Here is a 22,845-nt window from a genome sequence, read left to right as displayed (position 1 = left end):
TCTGACTCCTGCGTCGCGGATGAGGTCCAAAAGCCAATTTTAAAAGTACCAGCTACCTCTAGCTGGCCGCCCACCCTCATTTCCTTCCATAGGAGGGCCACATGCGCCTTTCTGTTACTCCCTCCCCCAAAAAACAAAAATGGGGAACAAGAGTGGAACTGTCATTTAGGAGAATCTCGGTTAAGCCTAGAAATGATGTGGCTGCAACAATTTGAAGTTTGACTTGAGTGCTCCAAGGAACTAGAGAAACTCTTGGAGGCTGAGGCGCTCAAGACCGGGATCGACCACCAAGTCTAGAGAAATCCTTCCAAGCGAGTGGTGGTCCGGAGTTCATACCCAGAGAGGAATTAGGGAGTTAATGGGCTTGCTGAAGAGAGAACTATCGAGGGTATGGTCTGTGTTGTCTGGGAACGCTGGTACCAGCCTGAAGCCTGGCAAAGGAGAAGACTGGAAGCTGAGCACACTGTGCCTGTGCACTGCACACCCGAATCTACTGCAGCCTCTTCGTGGCGCCTTGGCACCCCCTTCGCTCCCCCCCTCTTCCTACCGTCACCACCACTACCCTCCAGCCGCCCCAGGAGCCCCGCGGCTTCCCGCCTAGTCGTTTGTTTTTGTATGTAAAAGGTGTCCCCCTTTCACAGTTTTCTCACTACTTCTCGCCAGGGTTGCAACTCCCCACCCATTCCTTTCCCTCTCCCCAGTGCGGCGCCTCCGGTCTCCCCGCCCCCATCAGGAAACCGCCCCAGTCAACTTTCCTAGCGCGCTGCGGGAGACAGACACCCAGATCGCCCAGAGACCCGGACCCTGTGGGCTTTGGATGGATTGGGGGAGGAGACACAGAAAGAGAGACTCGACCAGAGCGATCCTGCTGCCAAGCACCTCCTCCCCCTCCAAAAACCCGCGCTGTACCGGAGACAAACTTCCAGGTCAAGAAAGCAAGGGGGTCAGGGAAATGCCAACACCTCCTGAAATGGAAAGCCAAGCAGCGCAGGGGGGCCGCCTGGGATCCCAGACCCAAGAGCACCCCAACCTCCACCAAGGATCGCTCTTGGATTAACTACCCCACTCCTTCAGAACTGTAGCGTCCGCTTGAGCCTATTCCCGCCCTCTCTCAGTCCCTCCCACCAAAAACATCGCCTTACCGGAGCAGAAGGGGGCCCGGGCACCGAGCTGCCTGGCGGCCCGCGCCACGCTGGGCCGCGGGTGCCGCCGTCACTGATCTTCTAAACGCGGTCTCCCCGCACTCTCCCGGGCCAGGGGATGCAGAATGGTTTACAGAGGGACCGCGAGGCGCTGATTGGTCACAGGCCGCCGTGACGTCGGCGGGCGCTGCATTAAGGCGAGGGGGCTTCCAGAGCTCAGCCAACAGCCAGGAGCAGTGACTGAGCCGCCGGAGCTGGGGAGAGACGCGCCGGGGCGGTGGACTGGGCCAGGAGACCAGTGACCGAGGGACGCGCGCTCGGGGAGAGCCAGCAAGGAGCTGCGGCCCGGGCGGCGACAGCGGCGGTCAGCGCGGAGCTGTTCCAGCCGCCGGCCTACTGTAGCCGCTACATCAGGACATTTTTAAAAAGCTCTCCAAGCTGCCCCCCTCTTGCCCGACTCCTCCCGCTACAAAAGAAAAAAAAAGGAAGGAGGCTAGAAAGAAAACCCAGGTTTTCCACTACAACGAAAAAAGAGGAGCAAAAGGAAAAGGCAAGAAAGTCGAGCGACTGTGCGTTAACCTAGGCAGCGGAGCGTGGGCCGAGCGATGCGGGGCTGCGCGCCCAGCCAGCCGCGAGTTATGACTGGAGCCACGATGCACGGCCAGGCGCGGTGAGGAGCCAGCCTGCATTGCCTCCCCGAAGGAGCCCAGGCGCAGGGAGGGCCGCCCTGAGGACACGGAGGCCGCCAGGCAGGCCACCGGCCGAGGTGACTGGGCTGGGGCGGTGGGGAGTGAGCGAGTGCGCCTGGCTGCGTCCTCCCAGAGTTTTCCCCCTGTTTTCGATTGACACAAACACCTCTCCAAAAGGGGGGAAACCTAAGCAACAACAGCAGTCAACAAGATCTTCCTTCTACCCTCCCTTTCTTCCCTCCCTCCTGGCCTGTCCCCGCCCCCGCCCCCAAGCCCGGCGCTGGCGCGGGGAGCATCCTGACCCACTGCGCGATGCCGGCAGTTTAGGATCCAAAGCTTCGCTACCCTTTTTGTTCTTCCCTTTTCTTTCTTTCTTTCTTTTTTTTTTTTTTAAGAGGGGGGGAATCTCAGTAGTGGGCAGCCTGGCACGCACACACTCGCCCTCGTACCACAAAAGCAGATGCACTTTGACTTCTGACAGCTCTACCTCAAGCCGGAGAGAACTCCGTAGCGCTTTCCCGGCAACCGGAGCTCGCCGAGTCGTTGTCTCCTCCGTCTCCGTTTTATTTATTTATTTCCATTCCCGCTGCGGTTCTCGGTGACCTTCACTCCTACGCGGGCTCTGGGCAGAAGGGTCGCATTTTCGCCCTCTTGAGACTCCTTTTCCTCGCCCCGGGAGTTGAGGCGGTGCTGCTCCGCTCCGGAGCCCTGGGACTCCCCGGCTGCACACTTCGCGGAGGCGCCCCCTGTTCCCCATCAGCCTTCTTTCCCCCTTTTGATTTCCTGGTGCAGGTTTTGGCTTACAGGGCCGAGTGTGTCTCCTCTTTTTGGAGGTGCTGGGGCTGGGGAGCTCCTGCCGGTCATCTTCAGGAGTCGTCTTCTCGGCTCAACTTTGCCCCTCCTTCCCCCTCTCCGGGCCTCACCAGACCAGACCAAACCAAAGACCATGGTGCACTGTGCCGGCTGCAAAAGGCCCATCCTGGACCGCTTTCTCTTGAACGTGCTGGACAGGGCCTGGCACGTCAAGTGCGTCCAGTGTTGTGAATGTAAATGCAACCTGACGGAGAAGTGCTTCTCCCGGGAAGGCAAACTCTACTGCAAGAACGACTTCTTCCGGTGAGTACTAACCTCCCACGCCTCTGCTGCTCCCTCCCCGAGAGCCCTTCCTGGCCAGCTTTGGATCAGAGGTCAGCTGGGCCCAGCAGCCGAGTTAGGAGCTGCCTCTGGAGAGGGCAGCCAAGTCCTGCAAGCGCCTGCCTCTTCGCCAGCTGGCGCGCTGGGCGCTGCGTATGCGGCCCTGCTTGTGTCCTGGAAACTGTAGGTCTGTTTTTGGCGGCACGTGTCTGGGAAGAAAGCGTCTGAGCACGCCTTGGCCTAGAAGCCGCTTCAAGCTTGGAGGAGAAAGGGCAGCATCGGGCATTGTAGCCTGGACTGTGTGGTCTTTCCGGAGCCAAGCTCTGCAGCATCTACATTCTATGGGCCTCCCGGGTCGCTCGCCCTCCAGGCTGAGCTGAGATGCCTGGGTTCACTCCCTGCCACTGCCTTTTTTGACTTTGAGAGGTCTTGGCGGGAACCCGGAGCCTTTTGCGCGGAGTATCCTGGCCATCTGTCGTAGCAGCGGTAGGAAAGAGCTCGGCCGCAAGGCCAGTACTGCGCACGGGGTCTTCACGAAACCCGGACTGGTCTCTAAGCCTAGACCGGGGCAAACCACTGCACAGCCTGAGAGTTTTTTCGTGCTTCCCCTGCTACCAGAGGTAGACGAGTGGGTTCGACCTGGCCCTAAAGCCGCCTCTGACTCTGATATGTGGGCTCCTCTCACACTGCCAGCCACGGATCCCACCTCCTTGCTGAAAACCAGGGAAAAGCCTAGATCTGGCTTGTAGGAGCTGGGCGCTTCTTCCTATTCCCTCCGTTTAGCATTTTAGTTATAGTCTCTTAAACGCACTATTGTGCCACCTCATCCACACAAACGCCCAAGTGAATAGAAAAGAACAGACACAAATGCAGATGGTTTTTCCCCCATAACTGGTTTGAAATCTTCCAGTTTACTCGGCTGACTTGGCCTCTGTTTTTCTCAGAGTTTGTGGTGTTAGAACAAACTGGGAAACAGGAGAGTAGGAGGAGGGATTGAAACCACCCAGGCCGCTTTGCTCAGAGTCTCTAATGCTCCAGGATGGGTGGCTCGGTTTGGGGGAACCGCGGAGCAAAGAAAGGTCTGTGCACCCTTGTAATGCCAGGAGTAAGCGCGGGCTGAGCTTCTGAGCCTCGGCAGGATGCACGGGGTTTCCTGGGCAATGAATGGATCATAGCTGGAGGGCAGCGGGCTGTCCCCTCTGCCAGTAGGTCTCAAGCCCTGGCTTCAGCAAAGCGCGGCAGGGCGCCTAGGGTGGGCTCAGCCCCACCAGGCTCACCCGCTTGCGCCAACCTGCCAAGCTTTGGACATGAACGTGGCGGCGGCACAGCGACAGCGGCTGACCGGACTTCGCCAAACCCTAGCGGGTGCGCGGCTCCTTTTGCAGTAAAAGGAGACGCTAGGAGAGAAGAGCCACGCTCCGAAGGCGTTTATACGGAGCTCTAATTCGAATCTAACTTCTCTGAACCTAATTAGAAAATAAGTGTCCTGGTCTCCCCTTTCGGGTCGCCGCCTGGTCGCGTTCTTCGCCTACCGTTCTTTTCTCTGGTTTAACGCTGGGTCATGAGGCTACTAGGGTTAGGAGGCAGATTGGACTCCTCCTTCTAATCGCGTGTCTCTCCTCCCTGACCTTTCACTGCTGTCCCGCGCTCTCTCCTCTTGCCCCCTCACCGGTTTAATCCGCCTTCTGCTTCTCGTTTTGGCGTGCTCTCTTTCTTTCTCTTCCCCTCTTCCTTCCCCCTTCACCTCTCTTCTTCCACTTTTGCTTCTAACCTTTCTCCCGCTGCCATCTTTCTGCTGGCTCCTGTCTACCCCTGCTCCTTGCCAACCCGTCCCCTCACACCCCCGCAGGTGTTTCGGTACCAAATGCGCAGGCTGTGCCCAGGGCATCTCTCCCAGCGACCTGGTGAGGAGAGCGCGAAGCAAAGTATTTCACCTGAACTGCTTCACCTGTATGATGTGTAACAAGCAACTCTCCACGGGCGAGGAGCTCTACATCATCGACGAGAACAAGTTCGTCTGCAAAGAGGATTACCTAAGTAACAGCAGTGTCGCCAAAGAGAATAGCCTCCACTCGGGTGAGGCCCCAATTCCCGGATCACTAGGGGTAGGCATATCTCGGGGGAGGGGAGGTCGCCAAGACCCCTGCTCACCTCTCCCTTCCCTATTCTCAGCCACCACGGGAAGTGACCCCAGTTTGTCTCCGGATTCCCAAGACCCGTCACAGGACGACGCCAAGGACTCGGAGAGCGCCAACGTGTCGGACAAGGAAGGGGGCAGTAACGAGAATGACGACCAGAACTTGGGTGCCAAGCGGCGAGGACCGCGCACCACCATCAAAGCCAAGCAGCTGGAGACGCTGAAGGCCGCCTTCGCTGCTACGCCCAAGCCCACGCGCCATATCCGGGAGCAGCTGGCGCAGGAGACCGGCCTCAACATGCGAGTCATTCAGGTCAGACCCCTGGCGAGCCACCCCGTCCCCCAGAGGCACACACCACCACTCTAGGCATCCAGGGTGAGCCGGAGAGAGCCCAGAGTCGAGGAGAGAAGCAAGGTTGTGTGTGTTGGGGTGGGGATGCTCACACACACACCGACCCTGCTGGATCTTTATAACCTCTTGGGATGCCTGGAGCATCAAGAAATCCCTCTTCTTCTCAGGCTAATGGTCGCGATAGTGGCAGTGGTGGGGGAGGGGAGGGTGCTCAGCATGACACCGGAGGAGGGGCACTGGTGAACACTATGGCCAGAGTTGAGACCCCTTTTTCTGCATGGGTGAGGCTTCTGTGTCTAGAGAGAGTCAGTCACTTCCTCTGGCTTCTGCACAACGCCAACTTCGTGAATTTCTTGCTCTAGTTAGTCCTAGATCAGGGACTTCACCTCCAAAGAGCGATGGGGGTCTTGGATTAAAACGGAGGTGTCCACCAGTGGTCTGTTCACCCTGAACCTAGGATGGGGAGGGAGGGCACTGGGAGGAAGTGAGACCACTTGTGTTTCCCGCCAGCCAGCCTGGGTCTTTGGCTTACTGCTAGGTGTCCTGTGCACAGTGCCTGGAGGCTGTGCATGGTTGTACGTAGATGTACCTGAGAGGCTTAGTGTGCCAGAGCACACGTGTGCAGGCAGCCCTCTGGGGGAGGCTGTGTGAAACTGTGTGCATACATGGGCGGTTGTGTCTGTGTCACTATCTGGAAGAGGCTGTGGATAAGTACATTTGGCAATGTGAGATTGTGTGTGGGTGTGAAAAGGGGATTGTGGGTTTTGGTGTAAACTGTTTCTGTGTCTCTGTCACTGTCATTATGGGAGAGGGGAGAGCTTCACTACAAGGGACAGTGAAATAGGAGCTCAGTATGTGTCTAACACTATTTTGAAGAGGTTTAGCGTCTATCTTGTGTGCAGCCCACCCCCGGAAGCTGTAACTGGGATAATGTCTGTTAGAAAAAAAAACACGGCTGTACCCCGACTGCCTCACGTCGGACAAGGTGGCCTGTCCAGGCCCCTCTGTTGGAATTCCGTTCCCTATTGGCTCAGGGTCCGCCCTGCGTGGTCCTACTCAGAGACACCACCACCACTGCCATACCCACGCGCGCGCACACATACAAGCCCGAATTGGAGAGCTGGGCGTTGGAGGGGAGAGAGACTAGACACCGGGGGCGGGGGTGAAGTCTCCGAGGGCTCACGCCGCGTCGTGGGTACTGCAGGTCTGGTTCCAGAACCGGCGCTCCAAGGAACGGAGGATGAAGCAGTTGAGCGCGCTGGGCGCCCGGCGCCACGCCTTCTTCCGCAGTCCGCGCCGGATGCGGCCGCTGGTCGACCGCCTGGAGCCGGGAGAGCTCATCCCTAACGGCCCCTTCTCCTTCTACGGAGGTGGGTATGCGGCCGAGTGGCGGGGCGCGGCCAGGTTGGGTTGGCTTCGCTGGAAGCGGGTGGCTGCGCGAGAGGCACTCCTCGCTTTCTATAAAGAAATGGAGAGACTGGGAGGAAAGCAGAGGGAGGAAGTGAGACGGAGGGCAGAATTCCCGACCCCAAATGGGGAGGAGGGCAGGTAAGGAGCAACTCCGGGGTTTGCGCCAAGCCTTCCCCGGCTCCCAGGACCACTGCGGCCCCGCGCTGTCCTCCCCAGCCCGCTCCACATCGCGCGCTTTCCCGTCCTTTCTGTGCCGCCTGACATCCTCTTCCCCGCCGCTCCGCAGATTACCAGAGCGAGTACTACGGCCCCGGGGGCAATTACGACTTCTTCCCGCAAGGACCTCCGTCCTCCCAGGCCCAGACGCCAGTGGACATACCCTTCGTGCCATCGTCCGGGCCGTCCGGGACGCCCCTCGGGGGCCTGGAGCACCCGCTGCCGGGCCACCACCCTTCGAGCGAGGCGCAGCGGTTCACCGACATCCTGGCGCATCCCCCCGTGGACTCTCCCAGTCCCGAGCCCAGCCTACCCGGGCCGCTGCACTCCATGTCAGCTGAGGTCTTCGGGCCCAGCGCGCCCTTCTCGTCACTGTCCGTCAATGGCGGGACGAGCTACGGGAATCACCTGTCCCATCCCCCCGAAATGAGCGAAGCGGCGGTGTGGTAGCGGGGTCTCACTGAGTGCGCGGAGTTCGTGGTTGTACAGAAATGAACCTTTATTTAAGAAAAATAGAAAAAAGAAAAAAAAGCAAGCCCCTCCCCCCTTACTCCAGCCTTGGGAACCTTTCTCCGTCTGGGGAGACCGGATGGGAAAGGGGGACACAAAATGGGATCCAGATCCAAATCCGCCTCGAGGTGGGACTGGAATCCGCGCGCTGGCTGGCAAGGTGCAGAACTGGGGCTCCCCAAGGGAAACACAGACCTCTCCCCACCTCGCACCTGGACCCGGAACGGTGGACAGACCACGCGGGCCTATCCGCCTGGTGTCAGCTAAAAGACGACTCTGGTAGCCGCAGGCCGCTCACAGCCCGTGGTGGTGCCTGGAGCCCTGGGGAGGAAGGCAGTGAGTGCAGCCGGATGAGGGCGGTGAAGCGGCCTGGGGCGTTCCAGGGCCAAGCGGGAACCCCTAGCCCTGGGGCCCCCCTTACTAGTGTTGTCTCAGAGCTCAGTAACTGGGAGAACAAACTTATAGCTTCAGAAACGCCGACCTGCTGTGCCATCAGGTGGGACTATATATATATATTTTTTGTCTATCTGGGTTTTTGATTTTTGGTTTTGCCAAAATTGCAAAATTCTAAATGTAAAGCCCTCAGTATCAACTCTTCTACCTTCACAAAACTGTACACACACATATACACACGGACATTCTCAATAAAAATGACTTGAACATCAGCTGTACAAAGAAAAGTATTCTACTTTCACACACAGAAAGTTAAAGAAAAAGACTATTGAACTAAAAACAGTCAACTGTTTACGTATAATGTTAAATTCAGGAGTTCGGTTCAGTTTACTAATATATCCTGTTTTGAAACCTCTTGTTCAAAAACAAAAACGTTTTGAGCAATCAACCAAAATCGTTCCTTTTCTTTTCCTATAGATGTTCTGACAGATTTGCAGGCTCACTGTGCTAGTATGTAAAAAGATGTTGTTTACATGAGGCAAAGAGAAAACATGATATTCAGACAGTTGCCAAATAGAATAATTATAGCACAAATACTGTAAAGGTGCCTGGCACCAGCAACCTGAGAAAGTGTTAAAAAAAAAAAAAAGTGTTACAAGGTTTAAAAAAAAACCATCTTTGCTAATTTTTAGTCCTGTTGAACAGTCATGAAATTGTTAATATGACTTATATAGACCCACACAGGTTTTATTTTTGTGTCTTTAAAATAAAAGTCCGAAATATTTAAATTTTATGGTCAAATATGCAGTCAACAGCTGCTACTTTTTTCTTTATATATTAAATTTCTCATATGTCTTTTATTGTTCTAATAAACCTAAGCTTGTGTGACCTCCAGTGCATATTAGACCATTCACTGTATGAAAGAAAACATGTTGAATAAATTTGTGAGTTTTTAATAAAAATAGAAAAATCTGATGTTTAGATAATTAGTGTGTTATTTGATGTTTTCAACAACTAAAGAGGAGCCCTGCTGGGGAGTAGAATGGGCCCCTCAGAAGCCAGAAGGAAGAGAGGCAGGATTGGGGTAATATATCTGTTTTTGCCTTGACTGTGTCTGAACCCCCTTGCTAATGCCAGCCAAGCTTCTCTCCATGGCTTCCTGCTGTTATTAACTACAGATTTGCATTCTGTGGATTTAACTGATACAGCTGAAGAGATGTTTGCTGATAAGTTAATACAGAATTTGAAATAGAAATCAAATCCATGGCTAAAAAGAAGTGGTCCCAGTCTGTGAGTAGGCATGAATTCCAAAGACGCTTTCTCTCCCCATCTTGCATGTGCAAAACCAGGCTTGTGAATATCAGATACTTGTAAATATACAGTTAGAGGTGGTCCTTTTCAGTTTCAATTCATTCCCCATAGATAATCCTGCTTTCTAATTTGGTGGTTTGAAAGATAATGTAAAATGAATGTCAGTACAGTTAGAAATGAAATACTTTAATCCCTTTCACAGAACTGATATGAAATTTTTTTTTATAGTATTTGTTACTTTTGAAGTTCCCTAGAGGGAAAACTATTTTGTCTAGCACGAGATACATATTAAAGTTTCTCTGAAAGATGAACAAAAATAACTAATATAGAAATCAAATTTCAATTGGGAGTTGCCAATAGGTTCTGAAAAGTAGTTCAGTCTCTTCCAAGCCTTCATTAGACTTGGCAAAATGTGACTATTTTATCTACTATGAAATACTCATATGTGGGTGTATGTGTGTGTTAATATGAGATACTATTTGAGCTCCAGGATTTTTTTCCATAGCACCTAGATTTTGGTCTAGATTATTTATTTCCTTATTTAAAAAATCAAAGGTTTTACATTAAATGGTATGTAATTTCCAGTGCTGTTTTTATATTTTGTTAAGATACAGCCAAGTTTATCTTCCCTGCAGAGAAGGCTTTAAAAATAAGCAATATTTCACTGCATCCATATGATGGCTTATCTAATGGGGGGCGAACTATCAGGGAGGAATCTGGCAGTGTTCTTTCAGAAATAAAAATTTATGAAATACAAGGGAGACTTTTGAAACTCCTAGCCTCTGCATGCAGCACATTTCTTTATCTGCTTTATATGCAATAACTGTATTGGCTAGTTTTTGCCCCTTTAGCATTTATAAACATTAAATCATAGCTAACTTATTCATCATAGCCACTATCCTCTACCCTCCTTTGAAGACATTCATTTAACTGAACTATACTCATTGGGAAGCTGCATTTTCCCATCAAGGCTGCTCAATTATTTAGCAGCTTTACTGTGGAATGGGTGTTTGATAAAGAAGTGTTTTAGAGTTGGGCACACATCTTTCCCCTCCTCACGGTATTCTGAATCCTAGCGAACGCACAAACAGGTGGCAAAGCACTACTGTCAAATTTGGAGCTGAAGGCCAGGGAGAAGGAGGTCTGGGAAAGTCAGGGACAGTTGTTCTCCCCATCAAAGCCGTTTTTGCCCTGAGGTGCGGGGAAGCGTGGTACCGTCCCTATAAGGAGCTCCCGAGAGAGACGCGCGGGCTGGAGGACAGCGCCACAGCGGACTCCTCTTGCTGGCCAGGAGGGCAGCCTCCTTTCGGGCTGGCTTGCAGCCTGGCTTCTTTCTCCCTGCGGCCATCTTAAAGCTGCCACCTCTGAGTCTCCCTCCACTTGCCCTCAGGGTTCCAGCAGTGGGGAGCCACCATCTGCTCTGGCGAAGGAGCCCAAGCTCACCCATCCAACTTCCCTGGACTGGCCAAAGCAGAGAGGCTGCTTTGGGGCAAAACATGGAGGGGAAATAAAAATGCATGGAAAGCCAGGACAGGCACTGCCAGGCGTCTGGGACCTAGGGGTTGATGATGTCAGAGAAGAGAGGCAGATCAAAGCTGGTTTTCTTAAACTGTTGAAACTCCTGGTCAAGTGAACAGACAGTTGCCTGGAACAACCCAGGAGGGGAGGCCTAAAGTCACTCCTCCCCATCCACTGGTATTCCTATAGCTGCCTGTCTGCCACCTTGGAGCCCGAAGGTGGCAGGCAGATAGTTGTGAACTCAGAGCTTCTCTATCCTTCCCTGGATAGAGGACCATTCTGTTGGGGGACTGCTCACTTTTATCCTCATCTCCCTGCTCATCTCATCTGCTCTCATCTCTAAAGCAGTTGCAGGTTGAGATTTCTTCTAGATAGCTATAGTCTTTGAAATGTCCCCTCCCAGAGTCCATCCTCCATCTCCGTCCCTAACCCCATCAAGAACTCCCTCCCTTACCACCTTAAGAAACTAGAAGGGCAGGTGGCAGAGAGCATTTGAGAGTTTGCTCTCCTCTCCTGTACCTAAACTTCTCTCAGTTGCATCTTAAGTCTTAGAATTCTTTCTTCTTTCTCCCATTTCTGTAGTCTTCTTCTTACTTCCAGTATAGGATAAGAAAACAGGGGGAATTATTTTGGGGGCCCTGGGATTTATGAGAACAGTAGGGTTGCTACTGCAATTCCTTGCTAAAATAACCTCCCGATTCAGCAGGGAACAGGACAAGGAGGGAGAATAGGTAAACAGGTCTACTGCCATTTTCTGCTGTTTGCCAGGCATAGCCTCCAAATTGGCCAGCAGTGTCCTGTTTGCATGACAGCTTAGAGGTAGTCTCTGCACCTCCCTTTTCTTTTCTTTTTTTTTTTGTAGAGACAGAGTTTCACTTTATCACCCTCCGTAGAGTGCCGTGGCGTCACACAGCTCACAGCAACCTCCAACTCCTGGGCCTAGGCGATTCTCCTGCCTCAGCCTCCCGAGTAGCTGGGACTACAGGCGCCCGCCACAATGCCCAGCTATTTTTTGGTTGCAGTTCAGCCGGGGCCGGGTTTGAACCCACCACCCTTGGTATATGGGGCCAGCGCCCTGCTCACTGAGCCACAGGCCCCGCCCATGCACCTCCTTTTCTTAGAGGTAGTCTCCCTTTCCCTTTTCTCTCTTCTTTACCTGGAAGACCAGGTTTCTAAGGTAGTACCCAAATAGCAGGGGAAGAGGATTGGAGGAGGCAGTTTCCTATATGTGGGGTGGGAGAAAAATTTCATCCTTTGGAGCCAAGGGCAATGGCACCTTGCCTAGGCCTAAGGAGTGAACTTTTGCATTGGATGCCTAGATGCAGGTACAAAACTGCAATTATAGAGGACATGTTCAAAAACAAAAACAAAAACCTGTTCTCCTAACCTGAGTTCTCTTACTGATGATAAAAAGTAGTTTTCCTCACCTGAGTCCCTTAGCTAGCCAAGCATTTTTATCCTTCCACATCTGAGAGGGTTTGCCCTAAGAGAGATTCTGCTTTCCCTCTGCAACCCTTGTTGTTATTCTTCAAGAGCCACATGGAACAAAGGACAGGCCACACTAAAGTGGTGTCCTCTCATTGCTCTTGCCCTGGGGGGCATATAAAGATTGTGAAAGTCAGGGATCTTCTCTTCCCTTGGCTTCCTGGGAGACACTGGGAAGCTGATGGTTCCCTAGTTGTTCAGCTGTGGGGGTCCAACTGGTTTGAGCTATGTACAAGAAGGGGCACTGCCACATTGAACCACTAATGTCTTTTCTCTAAATTCGTTCGAAGCAGTTTCAGTTTAGGGGGTTCTGGGTCTCTACAGGTGACCTCTAGTAGATACTGGAAGGATAGACACGTTGTACTCTCACTTACCATCCTCTATTGTAGTTTCTGTTTACTTGTTTGTCAGCCCCTCTCCCCCATGGGGACAGAGTCTAACTAACCTTGTATTTTATTTAGTAGTGCCTGCCACGTAGTGGGCAGTCAGGGAATGCTTGATGAAGGAAAAAGAATGTGAAGGGATTGTGTCTTTCCATGTGCTTGTGTGCAATTAAATTCATCCTATTAAGTCTTTTACAGTAGACCGTAGTTTTTCTGCACTTGTGTACCAGTTTCAGATGTCTCTGAGTATGCCTTCATCTCTGAACAGCAAAGATATCAATGCAGTAGAGTAATCCCCACCCCACCTCCTTTTCCCTGCTCAGGCAAGGCTACTTGGAGAAGCTACAGAAATGGTCTTTATTTATGCACAGCCATAGCGATTCCTAAGTATTCGTATCAATAAAGACGCCAGCAGTCCGTCGCCACTTACATATGCATATCCCTGTCCTGGGTTTCCTAAATCCTGGCGGCAGAAGAGCGAGGGATGGCGGGGGAGGAGTAGTAAGGGGCACGTGTCCGGCCCCAGATCCTTCTAATTTGTGAAATTCAAAACCTGTTTTGAGTCCCAGTTCCCGAGTGTGCACCTGCACTTCGGAAAGCTTCCTCTTTATTCCTTCTTTCCCAAACTAGCCATCATGGGCCACGGCTATATTCCGCTGTATTCCTAAAAGAATCTCGCACAAATCTTGTGGCATAGTTTGTGCAAAGGCACACCGGCCGAGCGCATCGCAATCACCTCCCTGCGCCAGAGGCGATCACGTGCTCCCGCGCGCTCCCGCACATCCCAGAACGCCCCTCCACTCCCGCGCACGCGCACACTCAACTTGTCGTCCCTTACGCTTTCTGCGCGCTTCCGCCTTCATCCTAGCAACGCCCGTGGTGACGCGCAGGCCCCGCCTCCGCCGGCGCGCGCCTCCCGGAAGTTGCCGGCCCGGAGCTGAACGCCGGTCTCCGCCAGGTCCCCGGCTGTGTGGAGGATTAGAGTCTGGGGGCTAGTGGACCCGGAAGGGCGCCAGCGTGTGGGCTGTGGTTTAAGTAGCACATTGACGTACGCCGCCTGGACTGAGACCTGGCGACGATGGCGGGGCCGCAGCCCCTGGCTCTGCAGTTGGAACAGTTGTTGAACCCACGACCGCGCGAGGCGGATCCTGAGGCGGACCCGGAGGAGGGTAAGGCCTGACTGGGGCCGGCCACGTGCGGAAGTGTGGGCCAGGTCTGGTGGGTCCCGGGGGCGGCGTGTGAAGGGCCGGCTGCCCGGCCAGGCGGCTTAGTCTGCTGTGTTTCCCCTTGCGCAGAGAAAAATTGCCTACCGCGAGGGTTGACCCTGGGCTTGGAAAAGGGCTTCGGCGTCTTTTTGACGGGCATTCCAACTTTGGTGCTCGGGTAGGTGGGTGGAACACTTGGCGGAGTTGGTCTTCGTGTTAACTTGGTCGAGGGCTGTTCGAGGGAGCTAAAGAGTCTGGTAGCAAGTTGGAAGTTGTCTTTCAGGATATCCTTACTGGTGTTCCCTTAGAATGGAGGAGAAAGACCTGTTAACTTTGTGTTTTTAACTTTGATTACCCCTAAGAACTAACTTGGAGAATGAAGGAAGAAGTAAGATTCTCTGGTGATTTCAGCCCTCTTTAAAGCTCAAGACACTTGCTCAGGGCTGACGACTGGGACCGCTGTTCTGTAAGCTGGTGTTTGAAGTCTAGCTGGGAGTAATCCTGCTTGAATCAGAGAAGTGTGAGGAAGGAGGGATAAATGTGAATGCTGAACTGTGTCTTAGGAATATCGGTTGAAGGAACTGTTTAACCAGGATAAGTGAGGAAAACTCCCTGAGGGTTGAGACAGAACATGATGGCGGATTTCTATTGGAGTGACTATCACATATGAAGAGGAATTAGACTAGTTTTATATGATCCAAGGCATAGGATTATATATCCTACTAGTAGATGTTGGGAGTCAGCTTTCTGTTTCAGAACAGCAATAAGACAGTGTTCTACTTTGGAAGGTAATGAGTTTCCCATTCCTGGAAGTTGGTGGGATTTGGTAGAGGGCATTCAAGTATGAGTTGAAAGGGTTGAACAGAGTTCCCATTAAAGTTCCTTCTAACTTGGAGATTTTGATTGCTTTTCCCCCTCCATACAGCCACTGCTGCCAGAGTGATTGACAGGTTTGATGAAGGGGAAGAAGAGAAAGGTGATTTCCTGGCAGTGGGTAGTATTAGAAAACTGGCCTCAGCCTCCCTCTTGGACACAGACGAAAGGTATTCTGGCAAGATCACTTCTAGAAAAGCTTGGAGGGCAGACCATTGGGAGCAAACACTGCCAGATTTGTCTGGTAAGTAGACATATTTGCATGCAACTCTTTCCTACCTAACTTTTTAGGATTAAAATCTATTTTTTTTTTTTCTGAATGTTATCTTCAAGACTAGTTTGTGTGCCCCTACCTATTAAGAGAGGCCATTGATTTGGTATTCTATACCCTATGAAGGGGCATAGAGGTTATTTCATTTCACTTCTTAAGGAATCTAAAGCCAAGAATGATTAAGTTGCTATACTTATGTGTACCATAAAATGGAGTGAAAGAGAAGGCATTGCATATTGGAAAAAGCAGTGTGTCTCGTGAGCATGCTACTCTTGAATTTTGACCCTTTTCCTTCAGTTTTTCAGGCTTTGGATTGAATTACAAATTATAATTTGTGACACTTATTTTTTGCCATTGTGAAAATAACATAATCTTTCCCTCTTCCCTGCAAGAGAGTTAGGAGGATGTGAGCTTATATTTTTAAAAAATTGTAAGTTTCTTAGGCTGGAAGATGGGGCTAAATATGGTGATTATTGCAAGGATGCCATTTATTTTCCTTTAGCGAGGTCGGAGTGTCAGGTTTAGAATCCACAGATAAAGGTGATTTAGTCCTTGATGTAGTTCTGGGAGTTCCTGATAAACCATTTCATATTCTTTGCCTGGAGACTGATAAAGGAACCAATCATGAGACAAATACAGTAATATTATTGCTCTCTTACCATGTATCAGACACTGTATTTAGTGCTATAATTTTAAGTTCTGAGAGCCTGGGATACAGTAAGTCCTCAAAAAATGTTACCACCATTGTCATTATATGTATCATCTCATTTAATCCTCCCAAAAGGTTGCTATTACTTATTCCCATTTTACAGTTAAGGAAATTGAGGGGCTTGCTCAAGGTTATATAGCTAGTAAGTGGAAGAGCCAGGATTAAAGCAATCTTGCCTCCAAGGTCTACAGTCTAATTATTATATGTGAATGTTTCTTAATCTGAAAATGGCATATATTTAGTAATTGAATGGATTATTTCTGTTAACTTTTTATATTTATATTTTGACAGTTTTATCTGTCTTAAATTTATGTATACCTCTTTAAAGAAATACTGAAGACTCATCATGTTTTCATAAAATCGTTATATTACTAAAAAAAGTTACTGGCACCTGATGCCTGTATCTAATAATCATGCTTGCAATATATGGAGCTTTTATAGTCTACTATGGAATAAGTTGAATAAATAGTAAAAACCTCTAAGTACCAAGTGATATCCTAAGCATAAGTAAAACTGGGAGCCTTAACTAGCATTCTATTATAGGGTCAAATTTAAACACCTTATGGAAGATGGAACCCTTTCTGATTTGTTCCTGAGCAACTCTCTAGAGCAGTGGTTCTCAATCTTCCTAATGCCGTGGCCCTTTAATACAGTTCCTGTGGGTCACGACCCACAGGTTGAGAACCACTGCTCTAGAGTCTAGGCTCATTTCCTTGTTCATTCTGCATTCCAGTGCTGTTTGCTGTTTTTCTTCCCCTTTGCCTGATGAGCTGTTCCTTATGTTTCATAAGTAATATTATAAATGGCTCCTCTGCATGAAGCCATCCTTCACCTTTCCCAGAGAATTAGGTGGTTCCTTCTCTCTGTATACTAAGGACAATAATATAATCTTTGGTATGTATATTTACCACTTGTACCAGACTATGGACTCCCTGTGGGCGTTAAATTCTATTATATTTGTCTTTCCTTAGTCTGGCTTATAATGAGTGCTTAATAAATATTTAGTAAATAGGGTGCATGATTGTGACAAAGATAGTGTGCTTTTATTTTTTTTTTGTAGAGACAGAGTCTCACTTTATGGCCCTCGGTAGAGTGCCCTGGCATCACACAGCTCACAGCAACCTCTAACTCCTGGGCTTAAGCGATTCTCTTGCCTCAGCCTCCCGAGTAGCTGGGACTACAGGTGCCCGCCACAACGCCCAGCTATTTTTTGGTTTGCAGTTCAGCCGGGGCCGGGTTTGAACCCGCCACCCTCGGTATATGGGGCCGGCGCCTTACCGACTGAGCCACAGGCGCCGCCGATAGTGTGCTTTTTTTAAGATGCAGGTTTGGGAGACTAGTAATTCCCAAACACCAGTTCAAATCTTAACTTTTCAAAGTCTAGACCAAATGCTGCCTTTTCCTTATATGTAGTCTTGTTTAAATTCACTTGCTCCATAGTTAAAATATTTCTCTCCTCTGGGTTATTGAAATTCAGTAACCAACAAGAGGGAGAAATTTTGTCTAAGCACTTTTAATTCTTCCTTGAATTGTAGTTTTTTTATTTTTGAGGATTCATTGAGGATACAAGAAACCAGGTTATACTGATTGCATTTGTTAAAGTCCCTCTTACAATTGTGTCTTGCCTCCAAAAGGTGTGGCACACACCAAGCCCCCCCTTCCTCTCTTTGCTCTTCCTTTCCGCACCCCTCCCTCCTCCTTTCTCTCTCTGCTCTCCCCTTCTGAATTGTAGTTTTTATGAGTCTGTCTTTCCCATTATAACCTTTCATTGTGGTAGCATCCATGTTCTATTCATCTTTGCTTCTTCCTTAGCATTTCAGAGACAGTAGATGTGCAATAAACATTTGTTGAATTGAACTGAATACAATAATACATGTTTTCCCCCTGAGAGGTGGGATAATGCTTTAGTTGAAAGATAATGGCCTGGTATTTTCCTCCAGGTGACACCCATTTTTCTCTTTCTTCCCTCCCTTTTTGTTCAGAGAAGGAAATAGCTGATGAGGAAGGGTCAGAAGATGGAGATTCAGAGGGACTGGGTTTGGAGGAATTTGATGAGGATGACCCGAGTGCTGCTGAGGAACAGGAGAGTGGTCATGATGGGGAGAGTGATCTGGCCTGGAGGAAGCAGAGCAAAAGCCACTCTGCAAAAACACCAGGCTTCAGTGTCCAGAGCATCAGTGACTTTGAGAAATTTGCTGAGGGAATGGATGACCTCGGGAGCAGTGAAGAGGAGGAAGATGAGGACGAGGAAGACAAAGAGGAGGAGAGTGGCATGGACGAAGGGGAAAGTGAGGAATATATGGAGGGTGAGAGCGAGGAAGACAAAGTCGGAGGAGACAGGAACAGTGAAGACGATGGTGTGGTGATGACCTTCTCCAGTGTCAAAGTTTCTGAGGAAGTGGAGAAAGGGAGAGCTGTGAAGAACCAGATAGGTTTGTATATGACTTTGCTGACTGTCTGTTTTTCAGAGTGTCTGCATTTGGTCTACTTTTTGTTTTTGGCTGTTCTATCTCTCCTGTGTCCTTCCAATTAGTTTGTGACATGCCCCACTTACCTACTGGCCAAAAGCCCTGTTCCTCTATGCATAGCCAGCCATTTCCGCACTGAGCTGCTTAGCTGGTTCTGCTCTAGTACCTCCTGCAACTCTGAAAGACTTAAGAGTATTTTCTCCTCTCCCTAGGTTTTAGTACTCCCACTCTCCTGTGGCAAATGTTTGCTTCAGAGATACTGAATTATTTCCTATAACAGAGTGTTTCCATGGCATACACCTGATAAAGCTGTGGTGCTTAGAGACTAGTATAGTTGCCTGTCTCTCCCCAACTCCTCACCCCTGAAAGACTATAATTGAGGGACGGGATTCTCTTTTCTTTCTCAGCACTATGGGACCAGCTCTTGGAAGGAAGGATCAAACTACAGAAAGCTCTCTTGACCATCAATCAACTTCCTCAACCAGATGTTTTCCCAGTTTTCAAGGACAGAGGTGGCCCAGAATTTGCCAGTGCCCTAAAAAATAGTAAGAATACTTATTCCCTATTGGGATACTTAGAACTACTTTTGTCAAATGAAGACAGGTTTGACTGAAATGGTTTGGGTGCTTGAGCCACATCTATTTGTCTTTTCCTTACTCCTTCTGTGTAACTTTCTAACTTCTTTTTTTTTTTTTATTTTTTCATAGAGACAGAGTCTCACTTTACTGCCCTCGGTAAAGTGCCGTGGCGTCACAGGGCTCACAGCAACCTCCAGCTCTTGGGCTTATGTGATTCTCTTGCCTCAGCCTCCCGAGCAGCTGGGACTGCAGGTGCCCGCCACAACACCCGGCTATTTTTTTTTTTTTGTTGTTGTTGTTGCAGTTTGGCCGGGGCTGGGTTTGAACCCACCACTCTTGGCATATGGGGCCGGCGCCCTACTCACTGAGCCACAGGCGCCGCCCTGAGTTAACTTCTTTAAAGCTCAGGGAACATACTTGAAAATCCACTGGTATAGACAAAGGGAAAGAATGAAGTTAGTTTTATCATGTGCTTAAAAGATGCCTGCCTTTGGGAAGTTTTTAGAACAACATGTTAAAATGATCTTTTGTATCTTTCTTGGGGTGGCATAGAAGGAGGAACAAGTTTTGGAAGAGAATTGCTGACTACAAGCCAGAGAATTCTAGAAGAGAAAAGGAATTTAGAGAGTATTTGATTTCCCAAAGCTCTCATGTTATAGGTGAGAGAAGTGAAGCCCACAGTAACTTGCCCAGAGTTACAGAGTTTGTTCATGTATGGCAGAGACAAAACTCTAGCTTTTCTTCCTTGTGATCTAGTAATGTTCCTTTTGCACCACCTCCTGTGTGCTGCTTGCCTGTATGCCCAGTTGCACTGAAGGACTGGGGCAGAGGAGGTTTGGGATGAGTGCATAGTGGTTGGAATCACTGTTTCTTATTTGCATGCTGATTTAGTGTTTTCTTTAGCTCTTTAAAACTTTATAGGGCGGCGCCTGTGGCTCAGTCGGTAAGGCGCTGGCCCCATATACCGAGGGTGGCCGGTTCAAACCCGGCCCGGCTGAACTGCAAACCAAAAAATAGCTGGGCGTTGTGGCGGGCGCCTGTAGTCCCAGCTACTCGGGAGGCTGAGGCAAGAGAATCGCTTAAGCCCAGGAGTTGGAGGTTGCTGTGAGCTGTGTGATGCCGTGGCACTCTACCGAGGGCCATAAAGTGAGACTCTGTCTCTACCAAAAAAAAAACAAAAAAAACTTTATAGTATCGTGGACTTAAGAGTTGGAAGGGACCTAAGGGAGGACATTTAATTTGGCATCTGCTTCTGGGTAGAGCCACCTTAAACCATTCAAGGTAAATGAATAGGGTTTCTAGGGTAGGGAATTCATTGAACATTTCTTGTAGGAGAATACCTCTTTTAAGTAGGAATGTGACTTCCTAGAGTCCAATTTTTTAGGTTTTGAGTCCTGCCATACTTGAAGTCTGTTTCCTGTGTAAAAAGTCTGCAGTCCTTCCAGGAACCTTGAATAATCTGTGAGGGTGTATCTTTCTTTTTTCTTCCCTCCCCCATCTTTGCCTCCTTCCTCCCTTAATAGATGATAGATTGATGGCTTTCAATTTTGTATTTTGAGATTTTTGGAGCATTTCTCTGCTATTTTTAATGCCCTAGTACCCTAATTCCTGGTATGCCTTTGGAATGAGACTTAGACTGCTTTAGATTAAATGTCTTTAATGTTTCACAATAAAGCCTTTTGTGTTTTGTTTTTATTCTTGCACCTTTTCAATTTTTTATACATCATAAAATATGGATTTTAAGGATTAGTGCCCAGTATAATAAACACGTTCTTATTCTTGGATACCACTTAATTTCTTTAGCCATTGTAGTATTTAATTTTTTTTTTTGTAGAGACAGAGTCTCACTTTACCACCTTTGGTAGAGTGCCATGATGTCACAGGACTCACAGCAACCTTTAGCTCTTGGGCTTCCGTGATTCTCCTGCCTCAGCCTCCCGAGCAGCTGGGATTACAGGTGCCCGCCACAATGCCTGGCTATTTTTAGGTTGCAGTTCAGCCGGGGCTGGGTTTGAACTCACCACCCTTGGTATATGGGGCTGGTGCCCTACTCACTGAGCCACAGGCGCCACCCGCCATTGTAGTATTTAAATTTTACTTTGTTCTGGCCAGATGAGGTGGCTCATGTCTGTAATCGTAGCACTCTGGGAGGCTGAGGCTGGTGGATTAGGTGCATTGTTTGAGCTCAAGCATTTGAGACCAGCCTGAGCAAGAGTGAGACCCTGTCTCTACTAAAAATAGAAAAATTATTCCAGTTACTGGGGAAGCGGAGACATAAAAATTGCTTGAGCCCAAGAGTTTGAGGTTGTTGTGAGCTATGATGACTCTGTGGCACTCAACCCCAGGGTGACTGAGTGAGGCTCTGTCTCAGAAAAAAATTATTTTGTTACGATCCTTTAAATCTTTTTTGTATTTAACTGATTGATTACCTCTTTGCCTCATTGGTGAACTTCAGTTAATCTGACAGGTGTCTATTAATCCGACTGTGTTTTGTGGTGAAGGAGGAAGAAGAAAGGAAGGTTTGTTAGGTATCACATATTCTAAGATGGGAGGACAATGAGTTCTCTAATAACTAGAATTTCTGTGCATATGAATTGTAGCTAATTTTAATTTGTTTCAGTTTACTTTTGGCAGCATGACACAATATGTTGTACACATACACTTCCCTGTCATGGTAAATGGAGTTTAATTAAAGTTGAATACCAATGGCAGGGGTGGGGGTGTCAGGGATGGTTAGTTTTTGCATGTTTCTTTTCCCGGTTAAACAAATTTACCAAAAACCCTGTGCCCATTGGTATGTGATTATTGAAAAATTTCTCAAGCTTCATTAATCAGGATGACTGATTTATACTGTGTTGTATGGCTGGTGTATACCAGAGGCTGAATTTGTACCAAATCCAGAACAAAGTGGGACTTACTGTCTTTAATTGAATCTCTTTTCAATTTGCCTGGTCTTATAGAGTAAAGTCAGACTGCCTGGGTTTAGATTTCATCTCAGCAATAGATTAGCAATGTGACCTTGGGCGAGTTACTTAACTTCACAGTAAAATGGGATAATATGGTTGTGAGGATTAAAGGACATAATCAATATAAACCATTAGCACAGTTTCTGGCACACCTCATACCATAAAATGTTAGGTAGCAGTATCTTTTTCTGCTGAGAGAGACCTTTGGCAACATTCAACTTTGTGGAACTGTTATTTCATTGTTACCAGTGTAACTAACCATCATCCCCACTGTTTTCTGTGTGGTTTTTATTATTGTTTTTACTTTTTATTAGTATTCAGATTCCCGGTATAAATTAACTATTTGTTCTGGAAAGTGGGTAGTGTCATAGTCTACTAATACTTATATTTTACCATAGCCTCTTAGGACACTATGGAAAGATGGCTAGAGATTTCCTTATTACCAAATCCAGCTGCTGCTTTCCTGCAGCATTTAACCTTTCCTCCACTTTCCTGGAAACACTTTTCTTTGGCTTTGGTTACACTGTATATGCTATGCTCTTTGGGCTCTCTGCCATATATATATATTTTTTCTTTGGTGGGGGTGGGAGGGAGACAGAGTCTTACTCTACTGTCTAGGCCAGAGTCCTGTGGTGTCAGCCTAACTCACTGCAACCTGTAACTCCTGGGCTCAAAATATTTCCATCTCAGCCTTCCGAGCAGCTGGGACTATGAGTGCCCACCACAGCACTTGGCAAATTTTTCCATTTTTTAGTAGAGACAGTGCTCAGTTGCTCAGGCTTGTCTCCAACTCCTGAGCTCAAGGGATCCTCCTGCCTCGGCTTCTCAGAGTGCTAGGATTACAGGTATGAGCCACTGTGCCCAGCCTCTCCTGCATTTCTGTTCTCTTCCTTTCTTAGGCTTGTTTATCCTGTCAACGTAAATTTCATTGCATTTATTTATTCATTTATTTATTTATTTATTTTTACTGAGACAGAGTCTCACTTTGTCACCTTTGGGAGAGTGTTGTGGTATCATAGCTCATAGCAACCTCAGACTCTTGGCTCAAGTGATTCTCTGGCTTCAGCCTCCCTAGTGGCTGGGACTATAGGTGCC

General features: G+C 48.9%; 2 protein-coding genes across 2 annotated transcripts in view; both read left to right on the top strand.

The window, feature by feature from the left end:
- Window positions 1–1,368: 1,368 nt before the first annotated feature.
- On the top strand, window positions 1,369–8,964 carry LHX1 (LIM homeobox 1). The gene is made up of 6 exons (XM_053570383.1): window positions 1,369–1,908; window positions 2,624–2,947; window positions 4,815–5,041; window positions 5,138–5,415; window positions 6,659–6,824; window positions 7,151–8,964. Exons 2-6 carry the CDS (start codon window positions 2,778–2,780, stop codon window positions 7,528–7,530), a joined length of 1,221 nt encoding a protein of 406 aa, XP_053426358.1. The 5' UTR covers window positions 1,369–1,908; window positions 2,624–2,777; the 3' UTR covers window positions 7,531–8,964.
- Window positions 8,965–13,510: 4,546 nt separating this feature from the next.
- Window positions 13,511–22,845, top strand: part of AATF (apoptosis antagonizing transcription factor) — a 122,052-nt gene continuing 112,717 nt past the window's right edge. The window contains exons 1-4 of the mRNA XM_053569642.1: window positions 13,511–13,849; window positions 14,811–15,002; window positions 17,721–18,170; window positions 18,614–18,751. Of these exons, the coding sequence (XP_053425617.1) occupies window positions 13,759–13,849; window positions 14,811–15,002; window positions 17,721–18,170; window positions 18,614–18,751 (871 nt within the window). The 5' untranslated portion in view covers window positions 13,511–13,758. The remainder of the gene's footprint in view (window positions 13,850–14,810; window positions 15,003–17,720; window positions 18,171–18,613; window positions 18,752–22,845) is intronic.

Source organism: Nycticebus coucang, chromosome 18, assembly GCF_027406575.1.
Source record: "Nycticebus coucang isolate mNycCou1 chromosome 18, mNycCou1.pri, whole genome shotgun sequence".
Classification (NCBI taxonomy): Eukaryota; Metazoa; Chordata; class Mammalia; order Primates; family Lorisidae; genus Nycticebus; species Nycticebus coucang.
This window is presented reverse-complemented; position numbering and strand designations above follow the sequence as displayed.